General features: G+C 48.2%; 1 protein-coding gene across 1 annotated transcript; it reads right to left on the reverse strand.

The window, feature by feature from the left end:
- On the reverse strand, positions 1-16831 carry LOC147161287 (periostin-like). The gene is made up of 22 exons (XM_086098965.1): positions 16623-16831; positions 15288-15386; positions 12827-12891; positions 12547-12704; positions 10754-10918; positions 10457-10603; positions 10120-10261; positions 8819-9031; positions 8526-8660; positions 7200-7348; positions 6742-6878; positions 6528-6658; positions 6318-6448; positions 4871-4973; positions 4729-4796; positions 4504-4549; positions 4394-4426; positions 2167-2778; positions 2053-2088; positions 874-960; positions 456-491; positions 1-366 (listed from the first exon to the last, which is right to left on the reverse strand). The coding sequence occupies exons 1-22, from the start codon at positions 16754-16756 to the stop codon at positions 305-307; spliced, it is 2889 nt and encodes a 962-aa protein (XP_085955091.1). The 5' UTR covers positions 16757-16831; the 3' UTR covers positions 1-304.
- Positions 16832-18975: the final 2144 nt, after the last annotated feature.

The raw sequence follows: 18975 nt of genomic DNA on the forward strand, positions 1-18975 counted from the left end.
TTTAGAAAATGTCATTTATTGACTTTGAGATCATTTACAGAATGAATGCAATTGTCGCACGCATTTCAAAGCATCCATTGCGGTGAACGCAAGCGAGCACCAGCGCGAGCACGGAAAACATCGTCGTCACAATTCAAACATGTCACCTTTCGATCCCAGCAATCGTTCACCGCACGAACGTGGCAGCGCTCGTGCACAACAATCTTCCAAATATAAAAATAGAACCGAGACCGGCTTTCTTTTGCCTCGGTTGATCCGCGCTGGACTCCGTCGGTTTGGACTCCGTCGGCGCTGGACTCCGCCTTCACTGGGGCGTGGCCTTGCGGTGACGCCTGACCAAGCGTGTCCTCCTCCTCCGCATGCCGGCTGAGGACCGAGACCACAAGAGGAGCTCAACAACGCGTCCAAGTCCGCATGCTGTGGTCGTTGAGTGAATGGCGCTTTTGTTTTGTTACCTGGCGTGTTCCTAGCGGCGGCGAACTTCCCGCCGTCTGCAACAGGACACAATCGTTATTGCCGTTCAACTTGCACAAACGCAAGCAGGGAACCGCCAAACTCCAACTTAATCCATCAAAACCAAACATTAGAGATGACAACCAAAACGAGCGTACTCGTTTTCGGTCAACATCAAAGACGATTCCGACGTCTGCGTCCCTGCCTACCGTATTTCCCAAACATCAAAGACGAGATACAAAACCTGCTCCAACAAACCTCCATTGGGCGTTTCCCTCAACGTCAAAGACAGCTGAGACAATCACAAACGGTGAGACTAAATGTCCCAAAACATTTCAGTCTTCAATCAACCTAACTTTTCACGTCGCCTCGTCCAAACGTTCCGACCTTGGAGGTTCCACAAGGAACAAAGCAACCAACCTTGGATGAGTTTGGTAATCCTCTCGGACTCCAGTTCGATCAGGTTGGGGTCGCCGTGGATGGTGGTGATTCTGGAGAAGTCCGGTCCTGCATTGGCCAAGAACAGCGAGTGAGAAACTCGGAAAGAATTGAAAAGCAGAAGCAGCAGTTGAATTTTATTGTTCACAACAAATCAACAAGCAAGGCACATTCAAGACTCCTGTTGCTTTTCGGAAGGCGTCTGTTTTTGCGTATCTGTCAGACGTCCAAATGTCTCGCTTTTGCATCCAGCTGCTTCCATGCAACAAAAACAACTTCCGCTCAAGCTGTTCTTTGCAGACGTGCCGCGAGCCGACCCACTCGTTATTTGTCAGCTATGTTATTTACGACTTTCGGCTGAACAACTGATTTATTGTTTTTCCTTTATTGCCTCTCTGTCTCACAAAACAACTTTATGCGCTGTCTGCCTTGTAGGAAGAACCAATAAATCGCTTTGTCATAAACAACACTTTAAAGTCTAGTAAAAACAACGTCCGTGTTTTGAACGTGTTGTCGACGACTAACGTCTCGATGGCCCGGCCGAAGGTTCTGAGAGTTCGGTCGTCTTCAGCAAACCAAACGGACAATTTTTTTATCCGGGTAACCTCTTGGACACAACTGCGTAAACATCAAAGATGATTTAGTCTGCAACAAACTAACAAAACATAACATTTTTATAAACATCGGGTACGATTTAGAGTCTTGACCAAAGTTATCCGATTTGGTTCCAGGCTTCAATGCACCAACATAATACATTTTCATAAATATCGGAGAAGGTTTCGAGCCCTCATTTGTAATTCGTTTTTTTTCGTTCATATCAATCTTCAATGAACCCAGCGGACACTTTTTTCAAAATGATTTGATGTCGTCAGCCATAACGACCATGAAAGACTATTCGGTCTTAAACAAGGCACACGTACGCATTTTTAATAATACCAGGTACGATTTAGTCGTCCTACATCTTTTTCCAAACCAAACAGCGAACGCAACAGGCTCTTTTTCTGAGACGAGTTGCAAGCGATGCCGGTCTGACTTTCTCGGGAATATGCGGCGCACACCATGAGAACGATGATGATGATGATGATGATGATGATGATGATGATGATGATGATGTTTCTGTTAGGCACAATAAACAACATCCTTTGAGGACAGGAAACTGACCTGAAATCGTCTTCCTTCGTGATTCCACTTGCCCACCTAAAATTTCAGAAGTCATCGATTAGCTCCCGGCATTCGGAGGCCATTAAAAGTTGCCGAAGTTGGACGAAGTCTTACCCTCGATGACCCGGGTCAGCTTGCTTACGTCGGGCTCCCCGATCACTCGGGTTACCTTGGTAATGGAGGGCTCCCTCTCGGCGACTCCGGTAACCTCCGTGATCACCGGCTCGCCCCGCACCACCACCCGGGTGACGGTGGGCTCCGTTTCGATGACCCGCGTTATCGTGGTGACGGAGGGTTCGCCGTCCAGCACCACCCGGGTGACCGTCGGATCCGTTTCGATGACCCGCGTTACCGTGGTGACGGAGGGTTCGCCGTCCACCACCACCTGGGTGACTGTTGGGTCCGCTTCGATGACCCGGGTTACCTTGGTGGTGGAGGATTCGCCGCCCACCACCACCCGGGTGACTGTTGGGTCCGTTTCGATGACCCGGGTTACCGTGGTGACGGAGGGTTCGCCGTCCAGCACCACCCGGGTGACCGTCGGATCCGTTTCGATGACCCGCGTTATCGTGGTGACGGAGGGTTCGCCGTCCACCACCACCCGGGTGACTGTTGGGTCCGTTTCGATGACCCGGGTTACCTTGGTGGTGGAGGATTCGCCGCCCACCACCTTGGTGATGGATGGTTCCCCTCCAACGACACGGATCACTTCGGTTTGTTTGGGGACTGTAGGGAACATTTCCAGTCGTCACAAGATATCAGCGATAACTAACTTGACTCAACATGCTCATGTTTTGTCCCTTTATGTCTTCTGTAACTGCCAAAGCAAATCTGACTTTAAGATTTCAAGACAGCGCTTCAAATTGAGGTTTTAAGCCAGGGTTTGTGTTTCAAATGAGAGCCTGAAATCCGAGTGAGGAGTTTCCGCCTAGCGTTAGAAAAACCATTAGGATTTCATGTCAGAGTTCACGTGTCAAGTTCGGGTTAAAAATCAGGGTTCGGCTTTCAAAAAGGGGCTGCATCAGCCACGTGATGTGATCTCGTCACTCACTCGCGCCGCCTGATATCTGCCGTCTCCGGCGAGCCACTCCTGCTTTATCTCTTGTGTTTGTCGGTGCGCAGCGGCACGCGTCCGTCTGAGAGGAAGTTCACGACAGGACTGACAGCCTAATGAGCTCATTAGCAAATGCCGGCATCGGATATGCCGACAGCTCCCGGTGGACTTTAAGAGCGGATGATGACAGGAAGCAGGAATGTAATCGCGGTCTGGAAGTTTGGGAGGATTCCATCAAGGAAGACTTTCAAATATTCTGCTTTGGACACAAATGCCATAAGAGGCCATCAAGGGAAGTGCAAACACCCGAAAGTCACTGTCGGGTGTCCGGGCCGCATTCTGGAGCTTCAACGCTTCCGGCAAGACTCGGTTTTTGCTCATTCATTCAACTTCTGTGTTTGATGCGGAAGAAAAAAGGCTTCTTTTGCACATCAAACTCGTCCGTTCATTCTTTATAGACCTTCGCTATAAACAGATGCATTCAAGCGTTCCTTCACCTCAAACGCATTCATCCAATCACTTACGTCCACCAAATCCATTTAAGGACGGATGGATCCGAGCACCGCTTCACCGCAAACGCATCCAACCGAAATATCCTTTGCCCGGAACGCATCGATCCACGCACTGACTCGCACAAACGGATCCATCCCGGCCCTTGTTGATCACAAACCGATTCATACCAGCAATCCTTTTTCTGTAAAGGGATCCTTCCAAACACCGATTTAAAAACAGATCCGTCCAAGCACCGATTTGCCGCACAGATCCACTCGTGCCCGAGGGCCGTCGTAATTGTGTCCGGACTCGGAGTCGAGTCCAGACTGGACGTGTTTTTGTTGTTGTTGCCGTTGTCTCCGACTTGATTCAGACTCGCCGTTTGCCGTTTGCCGTTTGCCGTTTGCCGTTTGCCGTTTGCCGTTTGCCGTTTGACTGGAACTGGTCTCGGACTGGGCCATTGGACTTGCAAAACATTTGTACTGACTGGACCGAGCACGGCTTATGTTTTTCTTCTCCAAAATGAACGGCTTCCTTCAAAAGAAACTTCAAATAAGGTTTTTCGGACGTGACTTGCACTCGGATCTTTGTTACTCGAACTTGACGTGGACTCGAGAAAGGCGGACTTGACTGCAGCCCGGTCCTTCCCTTCAAGCAGACGCATCGGCACACCTCACGTCACCGCAAACAGATCCGTCCACGCGCACACGTCAACCCGAGCACCGATTGGCATCCCACGGATCCATCTCAGGACTCCCTCGCCACAAACGGATGCGTCGAAGGACGAGCGCTTACCTTTCTCGGTGTACTTGGTCATCGTGACGGTCCCTGCGGACGAACAAACAGCTCGAGCTTGAGCAGATATCGGCACGCGAGGCTCGGGTTCGGGAGAGGAGGAGACTTACTGAGGAAGGTGAGGGGGATCTCGATGTAAGAGAATCCTGGCGCATACTGCGAGGAACAAAAACCAGCAGGAGGGTCACAAAGAGTCCCTGAACCTTCTAAGGGGCAACTTCGAGGTGCATTTGGCGGCGCAATCGCAAACGCGGCAAGTTGCTGTCATTGTTTCAGTTCAGGGAAGCTGATCACCGATTTTTCGTCGTTTGCAAACATGACGCGTATTTTCCCACCTGAATCTTGATGTACTTGATGATCTTCCTGAGGAGGAGCAGCAGGTCCTCGCGACCCACCGGAAGATCTGCAAGGGAACGTCCGACATCCGACATCAGCAGAGGTCACTTTTGCTTTGTTTCTTTTGAGCCGAGCGCCAACCTGCTGGGTAAAGAAGGTTGTTCACGACGTGGATGACGCCGTTGGTGGCCATCAAGTCACTGTCGGGAACGTCCACCGAGTTGACGTGAATGGAGTCGTTCACCTGGAGAAACACAAAGGAAGATTCTCAGGTCGTGGCAGTCACCAAAATCCTTGAACTTGAAATCGTCAGGCTATTTTTTTTAACTCACAAACACATCATCAACACGAGGCCCAACGAAGACCATCGTTAAAATGGCCTCCTCCGTTAATACCGTATTTGGTTAACACAGGAAGTTACTTCCTGGTGGTAACTGAGAGTTGATGGCGAAAGCGGGCCGATGTGCATAACGACAGAACTTCCTGCAATCAAGAGGCCCGGCTGAGTCACTCGCGGATCACGTTCCCCTCCTCCGCACCGCTTTGCGTCTGCCGCTTGCAGGGCCCACGTCAGACGTCGCCCGGTGGGCCGACAGGAGGCTCGGGTGTCGGCCCCGAATGGAAACGACGGCGGCCGGCTCCTAATTACGTCCGGGTCGCCTCCACAGATCGCATTCGAACAAGCGACGCCGCATTTGATTTGGAAAACGGACAAATGGTTCTGCTCATGTCGCATGAAAAAAAAGAGGCTGCTATACAAAAGGGTTTACTGATGATAATAATAAAAATAATCATTGTTTCTTATTTTATAATTTCAGAAGAATGAAAGTATAAAAATGTAACAATTCAAAATGTGGAGGTATATTTCATTCTTATGCTTTATCTTATCGTTTATAGTCGAAAAACAGACAAATTAATCGACATGTTTAATTTCAAATGTATGTAAAACGTGTTTTACGTTTTGCGGCAATGTTGCGGAAAGTAAGTTTTCCTACAGTCTTCTCATTTTTACATTTTATTGACAATAATTTTATTCTAATTACTTAACCAACTATTGAGTGTAATTTCTTTTCATGTGAATGTAAAATAGTATATTGTATTTTGAAATCAAATAGAATGATCATTTTGTTCTTTTATTATTTATCATGAATTAACACATTATATGTACATTTTATTTATTTTAAAAAACAGCAATAATTCATTTTTGTTTATTTTTGTTGTTGATTAATAAAAGAGTGTATGCTATTAAAATAGTCATTCATTTTCACTTTTAATACTTATGAATTAAAACATGATTAATTACCAGTTATTTAACATCAACATTTCAGATGTGGATGCGAAATGGCATGAAATGATCAATTAATTCCATTAGTTTTTATTTGTTATATACTCGATAATGAAGTTAATAATAATGGATTGGCCTAACATGCTGCAAAATAAATAATTCATTACAAGTTTCAATCAACTGCTTGTTTAATGATACGGATGGCAATAAGTTAAGGCAAAAAATGAATTAACTCATTGGAAATGTCAAAACCACCGAACAGAACAAAAAGCCCATTTCAAGGAAGGGAGCAAGTTGACTTACGGACAAAACTCGCAGGTTCTTGCCCTGCAGCGTCTTCAGCAAATTGGTCACGCCCCCTTCCAGGCCGCCATTGATGAAGATGCCGCGGCTGACGTGGTAGAGCAGGATGGTCCTCAGCGCCGTCGGGTCGCCTGTCGAAGACAAAGCGACTTTGATGTGGGATTTTGCCCGCCTGCCGAATCGGCGCTCCGATGAGGCCACCCGACGGACTTTTCAGCAGCGCCATGTCGTCGTCGCTCAAGTCGGCGAAGGCTCGGTCCGTCGGTGCGAAGACGGTGAACGAGCCCTCCTGCTTCAGCAGGTCGGTCAGATCGGCCGTCTCCATCAGCGCCAGGAAAATTCTGAATGGATTACAAACGCAAAAGAATGAAAGCAGAGAAAATGGCAGTCTTGTTTCAACTTGTTCTTCAGCGCTCGTCCTCACTTGAAGCGTCCGTCGGCTTTGAGGACGTCGTAGGTGGTCTTCTGCGAGGGTCTGATGATGGTCCTGGTGAGGTGGAGGACGCCGTTGCTGCCTTGCTTGCTGCCGCGCACCATGCAGGCGTTCTCGATGCACACCGCCTAAACCGCGGCAGAGCGCCAGGGAAGAAAGTAGGTCATGGCCGTGACCCGCTGTTAGGACTATCAGGTGGTCTTGCAAGGATTTGGCTCCTGTGAGGCGCTCCTGGACCCAAACACGTTTGCCAAACCCTGCCTCAGACCAGGGTGCGAAGTCTGCTTATTGTCCTGCCGATTGTAATCCGCAGCAGGTCAGCGAGGCAAAGCAAACCCAGATGAGGTTTTTACGCAAGAGGGAGCAACGCGGATCTTCTGCCAGAGTTTTATTGAATTTGGCGCCATTTATTGAAACGCTCGCCAACAAGTCATCTGGCGGGAGCTCACCGTGCGGTAGATGAAGACTCGCAGAAGCTTCCCGGCCAGCGTCTCCAGCAGCTGGCCGTTGTAGAGCTGGCTCAGCGTGACCTTCAGCTTCAAGACGTGGTTTTCCAGAAGGTACCTCAGCGCCGTTTGGTCCGTCGCCATCACCTCGTCTGACAAACGCAATCAACAAGACGGACGGGAAGATGGCCACTTCAAATGTGTGAGCTGGTGTTTTTTCCCGGCCGTAAGATGCCGGGAGGCACGCCGGACGGAGGAGTCAACGCCGGACGGAGGAGTCAACGCCGGACGGAGGAGTCAACGCCAGAAGGCGGAGTTTGCAAGAAATTGGAATGTCAAGAGCTGAGTTATTGCAGCTTGGTCAAGATCGGACCTTTTGGGACTTGATTCCTGAGAAATTTGCCAGCATGTTCAACTCACAATGATGAACATTCCGTTTCTTTGCCAGCCATTTTATAATATAGAACAGGGTTCATTAACTGCGGTCCTCAGGGTCCGAGTCCTGCAGGTTTGAGATGTTTCCGCCCACGAGCACATCTGATCTTTTGTGATCTTTAAGTGTGTTGGTAGGCGGAAACATCTCAAACCTGCAGGACTCGGACCCTGAGGACCGCAGTTAATGAACCCTGATATAGAAAAAATTGGGGGACCAAATCTTTAGGACCTAAGATCCCTGGAAATGTCCAAGTTGAACCTGAAATGGCCAACTTAAACCAAAGTTGTAGACTTCCTGTGTCTTTTCAGGTATGGCTACCTGAGACTTTTTTGTAGGGATGCTCATGACAGACAAGTCTACCAAATTTCATGTCGCTCAGCAAAACTGGCTTCAGGGGCTGGATTTTTAAAAATGTGCTTTTTATGGTCAGTCATTCACATTTTGTAGGAACTTCGGATACGAGCCAAAGATGGCTGCTTCAAAGCAAAATTCTTTTTTCAGACTTGGCTTCTTGAGACTTTTTCGTGGGTCTACTCATGATAGGCGTGCCTACCAAATCCCATGCCGCTAAATGAAAGTGGCTGCTGGGGCTGAATTTTCAAAAAATGGCCGACTTCCGCTATGTATTTGGGCAGGTGTTCTTGAGACGTGTTCTTGTTGGTCTACTTGCGAGAGACACGCCCACCAAATTCCATGTTGCAAAGTTGAAGTGCCTTCAGGTGGCGTATTTTGGGGGTGAAACTCAGACCCTGTGACTTTTTTGTGGATCTGATGATCGACGTGCACATCGTTTCATTTTGCAAAGTGAAGCTCGGCTTCAGAGGCAAACAAGGTCAGCCGTTAAAATCCTCCAATTTCTAAGCAGACCCGCTAAAGTCGGGCGACGCACTCACTGGTGAAAGCCGAGTTGAGGGGGGCAAGAAGCGTGTACTCCGTCTTGGGACCCAAAGCGGCGGCTAAGCCCAGTTCTGACATCAGGTCTTTGAAGGTACTCTGGCCGGCGCCAATCAGTTCCATCACGTCCTTGGCTGAAACACACGCAACGCGGCCGCCGATATCCCGAGAGTCAGTTGGGAGTTCTCAAGATCACTTCGACACGAAAAAACAGGCCAATCGCATCAATCTGCGCAGGTGGTGGTATGCACGGTGAGCAGGGAGCTATGGCCGCCAACGGGCGCGTTCTTACCCGAGTTCGGCACCAGAACTTGGTCAATGAGATGGATGACGCCGTTGGTGGTGACGATGTCCTTCTTCAACACCATCTCGACGCCGTTGACCGTCAGACTGCGGCCGTCGCACCCGACCTCAACGCTGCTGCCCTCCTCCGTCTCGTACAACGTGCCCGCCATGATGGCTTCCGAGCACTGGACGCTCTTCAGCAGGTGGTAGTTGACCAGGGCTGAGACAGGAAGTAAGTACGTCATTAAGCAGGTAGGCGGGCGGCGGGTTCACGTGAAGGGCTTCATAGACCGAAAGTCATCTAAAAATGATTTGAACAGACTTTTGTCCCGCACGCGTAGCGACTGCAAAAAGCGATTTCGTGAGCCGCTTGTTCAGTGTTTCCTTTTGAAATGAGCAATCGTGCAATAAGCAAAGAAAAAAGGAGAGAGCGCCGTCCACATCATGAAAAGCGCGTCCGCGGCCAAAGCTGCTTTGGGGCCAAATGTGACCGAATGGTCCACGGAGGACGCGACTCACGGAGGACGCAAACGCTGGCGGCGGATTCCGGGCTGGCCGACGACCGCGTGACTAAATGCTTGGCCGGCCGCCGCCCGCCGCGGTGGAAGTCGTAAATCCGCGCTGTTTGTCCTCGTTTGTGGACGGACGCCTGCGCTACATGCTGGACAAATTGCCAGAGCAAGACAAAAACAATTTGTTGCTTTTGAGAAACACAACTGGACATAAGATGGTTTTGAATTTGGACTATGCGAGAACCGCTCCGGTTGATATGAAGAGCGACCAATGACTGCACGGACAGCAAACCTGACGAATGGGGGTGGAGAGTTAGGAAATCCCAAATGGACCAACGATGGGCGCGCTTTGCGAAAGTCAAAACGGGACTTTTGCAGGACGCTGGTGCTTCCCGCCATGATTGGCAAGTTTGGATATCAATCACTACAAGGTCAAAGGGCAGGCTTTAAAAATAAAATGGAGTTTTCACGCCTTGATTGACATGTCGAGCGGCCAAAGACCGAAAGCACACAAAACCGAAAACCAGGCCAATCACGCTTTCGAGGACTTTTGAATTTCGCCTTTCAGAACTCTAAAGTATCCTTGGTTGACTTTTTCAGTCTATCCGGTCAATTACGGCGTGAAGCAGCAGTTTTTCCCGTTTAGATTTTCAAACGCCTGAACTATTCATTACTGGTTAAAGTCCAGTTCTGCTTTTCAAGACTCGAACCCCCGTTGGTTGCCCTACATGTCAATCACCGCAAGTGCTCGGTTCAAACCCCTCCTGCCCTCACCATCGGACATGTGACGTCATACCTGCAATGACACCCCGGTCCCCCATGAGGCGCTCCAGGTAGCCCGGCCCCAACCGGTCGAAGGCAGCATTGGTGGGCGCAAACAGAGTGTAGCGACCCGGCTGGTCCAACTTGTCCATCGTGCCTGACGCCAAAGCGGCCATCTGGTGGCGCAAAGGTCGCCGTCGTTAGGGATTTTCAAGTCCTTTGAGGTTTTAGTTCTCTTGCTTTTCTGGTTTATTGCTTTCTTTTTGTCTTCATGAGTTTTCGAGTCCACTTTTTTAGCACAGAACCCACAAGCGTTTGACAGACGTCGCCGTTAGCCTGTGCTAAGGAAGTTAGCATTACGGAGCGCTTACGCTGAAGGAGGACAGCTGGTCTTCCACGTCCAGGACTCCTTTGATGGTGCTGGTGACGGCGCTGATGACGCGGTCGATGACGTGCACGACGCCGTTGGTGGCCACCTGGTTGGCGTGGACGATCCTGGCGCAGTTCACCGTCACCACCTTCACAATCATGGACGACACTTTGGACTTCCTTCCAGAACGGATGTTTGGCGCTCAAGGGCCACATTTTATTAAGATTATAAGATACTTATTGTCGTAATGGCCGTGTGACATATTGCAGGACGCCGCCGGCCGGCCGGGTCCGCTCACCCCGTTGGAATAGTGGTTGATGTGCAGGCCCAAGTCGTCGTACATGGACGCGACGCGCATGCCGTCCTTCATGTCTTTGGTCAGCAGGCGCCAGTCGACCATGTGGAAGCGCAAAGCGTTGTACAGCTCCTTGTTGACGTTGCTCACGAGCGCCGAGCGGACGTTCTGCAATCGCACCGAACGCAAGAGTTTAGTTCGCGGCTGCTCAGTTTGCACTCTGTGGGTTTTGGGGACGTTCGGGGGGCACGAGAGAACTTTGTGGGTTTTGGGGACGTTCGGGGGGCACGAGAGAACTTTGTGGGTTTTGGGGACGTTCGGGGGGCACGAGAGAACTTTGTGGGTTTTGGGGACGTTAGGGGGGCACGAGAGAACTTTGTGGGTTTTGGGGACGTTAGGGGGGCACGAGAGAACTTTGTGGGTTTTGGGGACGTTCGGGGGGCACGAGAGAACTTTGTGGGTTTTGGGGACGTTAGGGGGGCACGAGAGAACTTTGTGGGCTTTGGGGACGTTCGGGGGGCACGAGAGAACTTTGTGGGTTTTGGGGACGTTAGGGGGGCACGAGAGAACTTTGTGGGCTTTGGGGACGTTCGGGGGGCACGAGAGAACTTTGTGGGTTTTGGGGACGTTAGGGGGGCACGAGAGAACTTTGTGGGCTTTGGGGACGTTAGGGGGGCACGAGAGAACTTTGTGGGCTTTGGGGACGTTAGGGGGGCACGAGAGAACTTTGTGGGCTTTGGGGACGTTAGGGGGGCACGAGAGAACTTTGTGGGTTTTGGGGACGTTAGGGGGGCACGAGAGAACTTTGTGGGGTTTGGGGACGTTAGGGGGGCACGAGAGAACTTTGTGGGCTTTGGGGACGTTAGGGGGGCACGAGAGAACTTTGTGGGGTTTGGGGACGTTAGGGGGGCACGAGAGAACTTTGTGGGCTTTGGGGACGTTAGGGGGGCACGAGAGAACTTTGTGGGTTTTGGGGACGTTAGGGGGGCACGAGAGAACTTTGTGGGTTTTGGGGACGTTAGGGGGGCACGAGAGAACTTTGTGGGTTTTGGGGACGTTAGGGGGGCACGAGAGAACTTTGTGGGCTTTGGGGACGTTAGGGGGGCACGAGAGAACTTTGTGGGTTTTGGGGACGTTAGGGGGGCACGAGAGAACTTTGTGGGCTTTGGGGACGTTAGGGGGGCACGAGAGAACTTTGTGGGCTTTGGGGACGTTAGGGGGGCACGAGAGAACTTTGTGGGCTTTGGGGACGTTAGGGGGGCACGAGAGAACTTTGTGGGTTTTGGGGACGTTAGGGGGGCACGAGAGAACTTTGTGGGGTTTGGGGACGTTAGGGGGGCACGAGAGAACTTTGTGGGCTTTGGGGACGTTAGGGGGGCACGAGAGAACTTTGTGGGGTTTGGGGACGTTAGGGGGGCACGAGAGAACTTTGTGGGCTTTGGGGACGTTAGGGGGGCACGAGAGAACTTTGTGGGTTTTGGGGACGTTAGGGGGGCACGAGAGAACTTTGTGGGTTTTGGGGACGTTAGGGGGGCACGAGAGAACTTTGTGGGTTTTGGGGACGTTAGGGGGGCACGAGAGAACTTTGTGGGCTTTGGGGACGTTAGGGGGGCACGAGAGAACTTTGTGGGTTTTGGTGCACTTCAAGGGGCCTGCAGGGGCTCGGGTGCACTTTGTGGGGTTTTCATCGGGCCTCGGGTACACTTCAGGTGCATTCTTGGGGGTCTTTGCTCCTATTGGCTCTCACGTCACCCTGACCCCGATGATGGGCGGGGTCTCACAGATTGTGTACTCACAGTGTCCAGCTCGTCCCAGGCGTCGTTGCTGGGCGCGAACATGGTGAAGGATCCGCTGCCCTCGATCTCCTCCCGCAGCTTGGAGATGTCGGCGTACTCTTGCGTCATCCGCGCCTTCACCAGGCCCAGGGTGCCGTACACGTGGTCAATGGGGGCCACTTTTTCAAAAGAACAACCAAAAAAAGCAACGTAGAAAAGAGGGCTTTGAGGGCTTTGGGTCCGAGGAGATATATGTATATATTTTTTTAATTCCAATATGTCAGCAATAGGAGGCACCGACCTGCAGGACATCCTTTCATGCCTTCCAGACGCATATAGCCGGGACAGCACTCGTACACCACCATGCTGCAAGGGGGCGATAGAGGGACATGAGACAGATGCAACATGAAGAAGAAGAAAGACCCCAAGAAGGCATTTACACAATAATGTACACTCAGCGTGCACGCATTCAATGGGAAACTCTTAGAATTCATATTATAAATATCGAGGCACTAAATGTCTCACTCTCTCAGCATTTAAAGAAAAACTATTAATACGGTCACGCTCAACATCGACGCTTAAACGCGACTCTCTCTCAGCATTCAGACAATGCGCCGTCTCAGCATTTCAACAATAAAGACGGCCGCTGTCAGCGTCCACGCAACCAACGCTGTCCTGACCGAAGCCAAATGAAATCCACGAGTTCTCAACATTCCCACGCCGAGCGCTTTGGATGAGCGCTCGTCCAATGGGACGAGAGCAGCCTCGCGGTGCGTTCACGTTTGCTCGGAAAATGAAACAAGCCGTCGGATTGTGGTTTCCACGCTGAGATCATCGACAACGCGCTTCTCCGCAACAACTTTCTCACGCTTGCGCACACCGCGTCAAATGTATCAAATATCCGCGCGCACAGCTGGACGTCAGGAAGATGATGTCATCGCCCACTGACAGGCAACAGATGTGCTCCACATGTGCACAAATTAAACACACACTTTAGGACCCGCCCTCAGAATTCACTCACCAGTCAGTCAGCAGTTGCACTGATTGACACATTTGGGATGCGTCAAAATCATAAACACAAAAAAGTCTCAAGGACCCGTGCCTGAAATTGAAGTCAGCCATTTTGATTTGAAGCAGCCATCTTGGGGGAATTGGCTCCATTTCTTGAGAAAATTCTGATTGACCGATCCAAAATGAAATGGGGTGGGCGTGTCTATCATAAGAGGACGCAAGAAAAAGTCGTAGGGGCACATAGCCATCATTTAACAGGAAGTCGGCCATTTTGGGGGAATTCCAAGGCTCATTTCCGGGTTTGCCATGAAACATTTGAAAACTTGTGAAAACTCAGCCCCTTATGCTCGTTTCATCGATCAACATGAAATTGGCTGGATCACAACAGGACACATGAAAAAAGGCTGCAGGACCGACCCATGTCCGTTAGTGTGCAGGAAGTCCGTCATTTGGGAGGAATTCCATGTGTGGTACGACTATATTCAAAAGTTATTATATTTAGAATTATTATATTTATTTGTGGTCATTTGGTCATCTTTTGTTATTGCTTAGAAAAATGTGCTATTCGAGAAAGAAGTCATTACTACCGCCGACCAGCGGAGGGCAGCGTTTGCTTTTTGTGTACACGGCCTCGGAGGGAGCTTCGCATTCTAAAGCGAAGAAGAGCCACGCGCAATGTGGAGACCGCCGTCCGCTTTGTGAACGCTGTGCATTAACAGCGTTATAGTTGGTGTTTTTCAGCAACTCAAAATAGAAAACCCAGAAAAATGACACGCGTGGCGCCGAACGCTACACGCGGCTTAAAGTTGGGTTTGCCTTGAAAAGAGTGAATTGAGGCGAAATTCAGCCCAGCATCCGTTTTGCAAATATGACATTTGTCATGACAGGACTCGTAAGGACCAAATATGAAGTCAGCCATTTTGGTTTGAATCGGCAACATCATACAAACAGCTGTTTCTAATATTTTGACAGGCTTCCAAGTCAACAAATGCGCACGCACCGCAAATGTCTGGCATCAGTTACGGTTTTTTTCTTGGTTCGAAAACGCTCCCCTGCGGCCTCGTCAAGCGCAAATTTGTGTTTTCCTTCCTGCATTCACGTTCAAGTCGTCCTTTGTTTGTTTTGTTGTTGCTTTGCCCGCAAATGAACGCACGTGTTTGTCTCAAGGCGTTTGCCGTCAATTGCTTCCATGCGCAAAAGCGACGTTTGCCGGCAAATCCTCGGGCTGGCTTTTAATGCCGTGATTTTCATAAGGAATTGTTTACATTTACTTTATAAACAGCTGACGTTTATAAACCTTAAGCCCCCAAAATGGTCTCGGGAGCGACGGGCGGCCATCGCAACATTCAGCCCCGGAAGTCGTCTCACTGAGCGGCGAGACGTTTGCTCGACGTGTCTTTTGCGAGGAAACCCACAGCCGGAAAAAACGTCTGCCTGGAAATGCACAGGACGGCCGCCATTTTGCTTGGAAGCAGTCCATTGACAGGGAAACTCCTCCTAAAGTTTTGGGAAAATTCTGATGGAAATGTGCTTGACATGTCTTTCATGAGGAAACCCACCCAAAAAGTTGGAGGGAGCCTTGCCCCCCCCCCCCCTCCCTAAAATACATTCAAAGTCAGCCTTGAACGCATTATCTCTATAAAGCCCCACCAACTGCAGGTGTACCTAATGTTATGGCCAATTAGCGTAAATAATAAGCATGGAGCTAGATTGGGGGGGGGGGGGGATTTGGGGGGGTTGATGACACTTACGCCTTCTTGCCACAGATGGCGCCTTTGTACCAGTTTCTGCATGTGCTGAAGTATTTCTTCTTGGTCCCCAGAACCTGCTGCAGGGCACACACGTTGGGCCTGAATTGGGGGGGGTGGGGGGGGGGGGGGTGAGAGGAAGAAAGGGGGCGGGAAAGGTGGAAGTTGTTGAGTGATGGCGACAGAAAGAATGCACAAATATGGCGGCAGCTCACCTGACAAAAGGAAGCACGCGCTCCAAAGCGTCATTTTGTCTCACGGATGTCGTGCAAACTTTTGTTTGCTTTGTTTTAATAATTCATACAATTTTGGCTTTTGGGGATTTTTAGGCCTGCAGAAATGTTTGGACGTGAAAAATATTCAAAGCCCCGTTTTTGTCCATTTCAATTAAGAGAAAACATTTCAAACATGTGTTTTTAGTTATTTGATATGACAAAAAAAAAACTGTATGCATAAAACACACAATAAAAACAGTGTGTATTTTATTTCACTTTAAATAATTCAAATGAACACACAAAAACATTTTTTTTCTAAAATATAATTGATTAGCTAAATCTCAAATTTTGGGGGGCCAATATTGTCCTGACATTTTTTAATGAACAAAAAAGCATTTTCATGTGAAACGTTTATTAAAAGATTTTTTTGTCTTATTAAAGCAGTATGTAAATGAACATTGTTTGAAAATGTGAAAACGTTTTCACTCCTGCATTTCTCCCTCAAAATTTTGACTTTTTTGTTCCTGAAAACAGCTTTTTTCCTTATCCTATGAATTTTTTCCCTTCAAAATAATACATGATTTTCTTGAACAGAAACTACTTTTTTCATGTGACCCCCCCCCCCCCCCAAAAAAAAGAAAAGTTAAATTATACCATTTTTATTATTTAAAAAATAAAGAAATACAGGACAGCATTTTTTTTGGTCACAACTATTTTCTTCTTTTTTTAAATGAGCATTTTGTCTCCAAAACGTACAACAGTTTTTTTCCCCTCAGAAGCGCCGCAATTCTCTTAAAATATTTCTGCAAAAGTGTGCGCCTTACACTCATAATTGATTTTTTTTTTTTTACTTGAAAATTTGACCTAAAAAAAAAGAATGAATAAATAAACATTATATATGAACTTCTTTGGCTAAAATGTCACCTTTTTTCTTGCAAATATTTCTTTCCTCATGTGATGTGAAATTGTTTTAAGTATTTTATCCTCCCTGTTCTTTTTTTTAATGAAATGACTTTCTTCTTGCAAGCAAAACTTTTTTCCCCTCCCAAAAAAATCCTTTCCTTGTTCCGTAAACTGGGATGCACTTTTTGCGCAAACCCCCCCCAACCCTTTTTCTTCTTACCCCTCATTTCTGGCCCTGATGCGGCTGTGGCTGACAATCTTGTCGTAGGCCGACGCGTCCACGGCGGCCAGCGAGCACAGCGCCGCCAACAGGAAGGCGGCCGTCGTCACCCGATGCATCCTGGGAGTCGTCATGACACGCGAGCACTCTTTAACCCCGAACGGAACACACTTGTTGAGATGTGTGCGCGCCAGTGGGCCAGGCGCCGCTTTTATACCAACGCGCACACAGACCCAGGGCCGAGCCCCCCTCCCACTCGCTGGCCCCCCACCCCACCCCACCCCACCCCACCCCATCAACTCCCACCCAAACGAGTGACTCAGCTCAGACGGGTCGCCGCCCCTCCCTCCCTGGCCGACACCTCCATCACGTCCCGGCGCACCCGGGACGCCCTCGCACGTTACGGACACGTCCAAAAGACAAAACATGTTTACAAAACTGCTATGTTATGATGTCATCTTTGTATCCAGTCACGATGCATCGGGGGCAAATGGAGCAGCGCCCCCTAGGACCAGATTGTCGTTTGTACCGAGTACGGAGCTTGGATTTCCTTTTCAAATCAGGAAATGGAACTCAAAATTCCCCCCTCTATCGCCACAAATGAATTCTGCCTAGCAACAAGTGACCCTAAAATGCATGAGGGGCAGGAGGAAAAGCGCCCCACCCCGCCCGCAGGATGTGTCTTTCATATTGAATACCAAGATAGGAATTCATTCATTTTGGTCAATGGGGCGCCTGTGAATTCTGCCTAGCAACAGGTGACACAGACGTCTCACCTGATTAAGAAAAGGAAGCAATCGATCTATCGTCTTAAGTCCGCCATCATGAATTTACAATGCAGGTCCTTTCGATTGAAAATGAACAGATGTATCTCATAACCCCGTCCTGAGGCCTTTTTTGCACGTTACGAATTCTGCCTAGCAACAGGTTTTGAAGAGCGTCACTTTTTCCATTTCTGAAATTTCACAATACCCCAAAAACCAAAACAAACGATTATTCATTGCATTTGAGTCACAATTGGACAACGATGTAATGACCTTCCAATGTTTTGGAGGCAGAGGGAAGAAAAACTAAACGAGTTGGCTGTTTTCCTGAAAACATTGTTGTTGTCTTTTTCTGGAAAATGATCCCCTCCATTAAAAAAAACAACTTCAAACTTTCCTCTTATCGTGTCGATTAGAAGCTTGAGATATTTGTTGTTGAAGCGAGTCAACCATTAAAGATGATTCATTGATGGTTGATTGTGAGAACAACGCGCACACGCGCGCGCGCACGTAGAGACGCGCAATGAGGTGCAAAGAAAAAGCGAGTAAATGCGTTTGTGGCGCTTGAGTGACTTTCGACGATTTGTCGCCTGAAAGTGGATCTGATCGTCTGCTCGTCTGCTCGTTACTCGGACTTGATGACTTTTGTCTTTCTCTTTTATGACTTTTTTATCCCTTACTTTTATGGCTTGAAAAAAATAAATCTTTCACACTTTTATGAGCAGGATTCATCACTTGTTTAAAAAGTCTCCCAAGCACAAAAATGGAGAATTCTTATTTTTCCTTCACTTTTAGTTTTCTTTGGATCAACACTTTTTGTGACCTCGTCAATCAAAATGCGGATTTTTGTGAAGTGTTCAACATTATGGATGAAAATGAATTGATATACTGAAGGGAATTTGAAATGAACGCTCGGCTATCACGCGATGACGTCGCCCTCTAGGGGTTAAAATTGTCAGTACAGTTTCCTGGGACGTGAAAATAGAAGTCAAAATACAATTTGTCAATGGATTATTTCTTTCTCTTCAAAACATGTTTGCTTTTTCAAATGTCATATTTTTTTTTCTTTCTGGTAATATGACCAACCTTTCTGGTAAATATTTCTGTCTGTTTTTTTCTTGCTAATATAAAGAAATGTTTGATTTTTCTACTTTAACTCATTTTTTCTAATCAACAAAAATACAGATTTATTCTGTAAAATATGAGCCTTTTTCTCAAAATAGTACTTTAAGTGGACGACATTTTTAACGTGAAAATATGCATTTCTCAAATATGTGACTTTTTTTTCTCAGAAATGTTTTTCCAGAAATATTCAACGTTTTTAGTGTATTTAATTTTATTGTGTTCAATTTGCAGAATATATACTTTTTTTTCTCACTGAAAAATAAACAAATAAAAGGAAACATTAAACTTTTACCTTGAAAACATCCGCCTTTGTAGTTTTTGTTAGATTACAGAATGTGACATCTCCGCCCCCCCCCCTCAAAAAAATAATGCATAGGCGATTATTTTCTCTCAAAAATGTATTTTTCTGAAACAAGGTGACTTTTTTTCTTGTACACTTGGTATTGTGAAAAACAACACATATC

This window comes from Leptonotus elevatus, chromosome 16 (genome assembly GCF_054856555.1).
Source record: "Leptonotus elevatus isolate MCC_2025b chromosome 16, RoL_Lele_1.0, whole genome shotgun sequence".
NCBI lineage: Eukaryota > Metazoa > Chordata > Actinopteri > Syngnathiformes > Syngnathidae > Leptonotus > Leptonotus elevatus.

Bases quoted from the DNA above. Each gene is read 5' to 3' on its own strand.
- LOC147161287 (XM_086098965.1), bottom strand. From the start codon at position 16,756: ATGACGACTCCCAGGATGCATCGGGTGACGACGGCCGCCTTCCTGTTG. The intron at 6,659-6,741 runs GTGAGGACGAGC...TAATCCATTCAG, and splicing joins AAAGCCGACGGACGCTTCAA to AATTTTCCTGGCGCTGATGG. The intron at 961-2,052 runs GTCAGTTTCCTG...TGGCCAATGCAG, and splicing joins ACGAAGGAAGACGATTTCAG to GACCGGACTTCTCCAGAATC.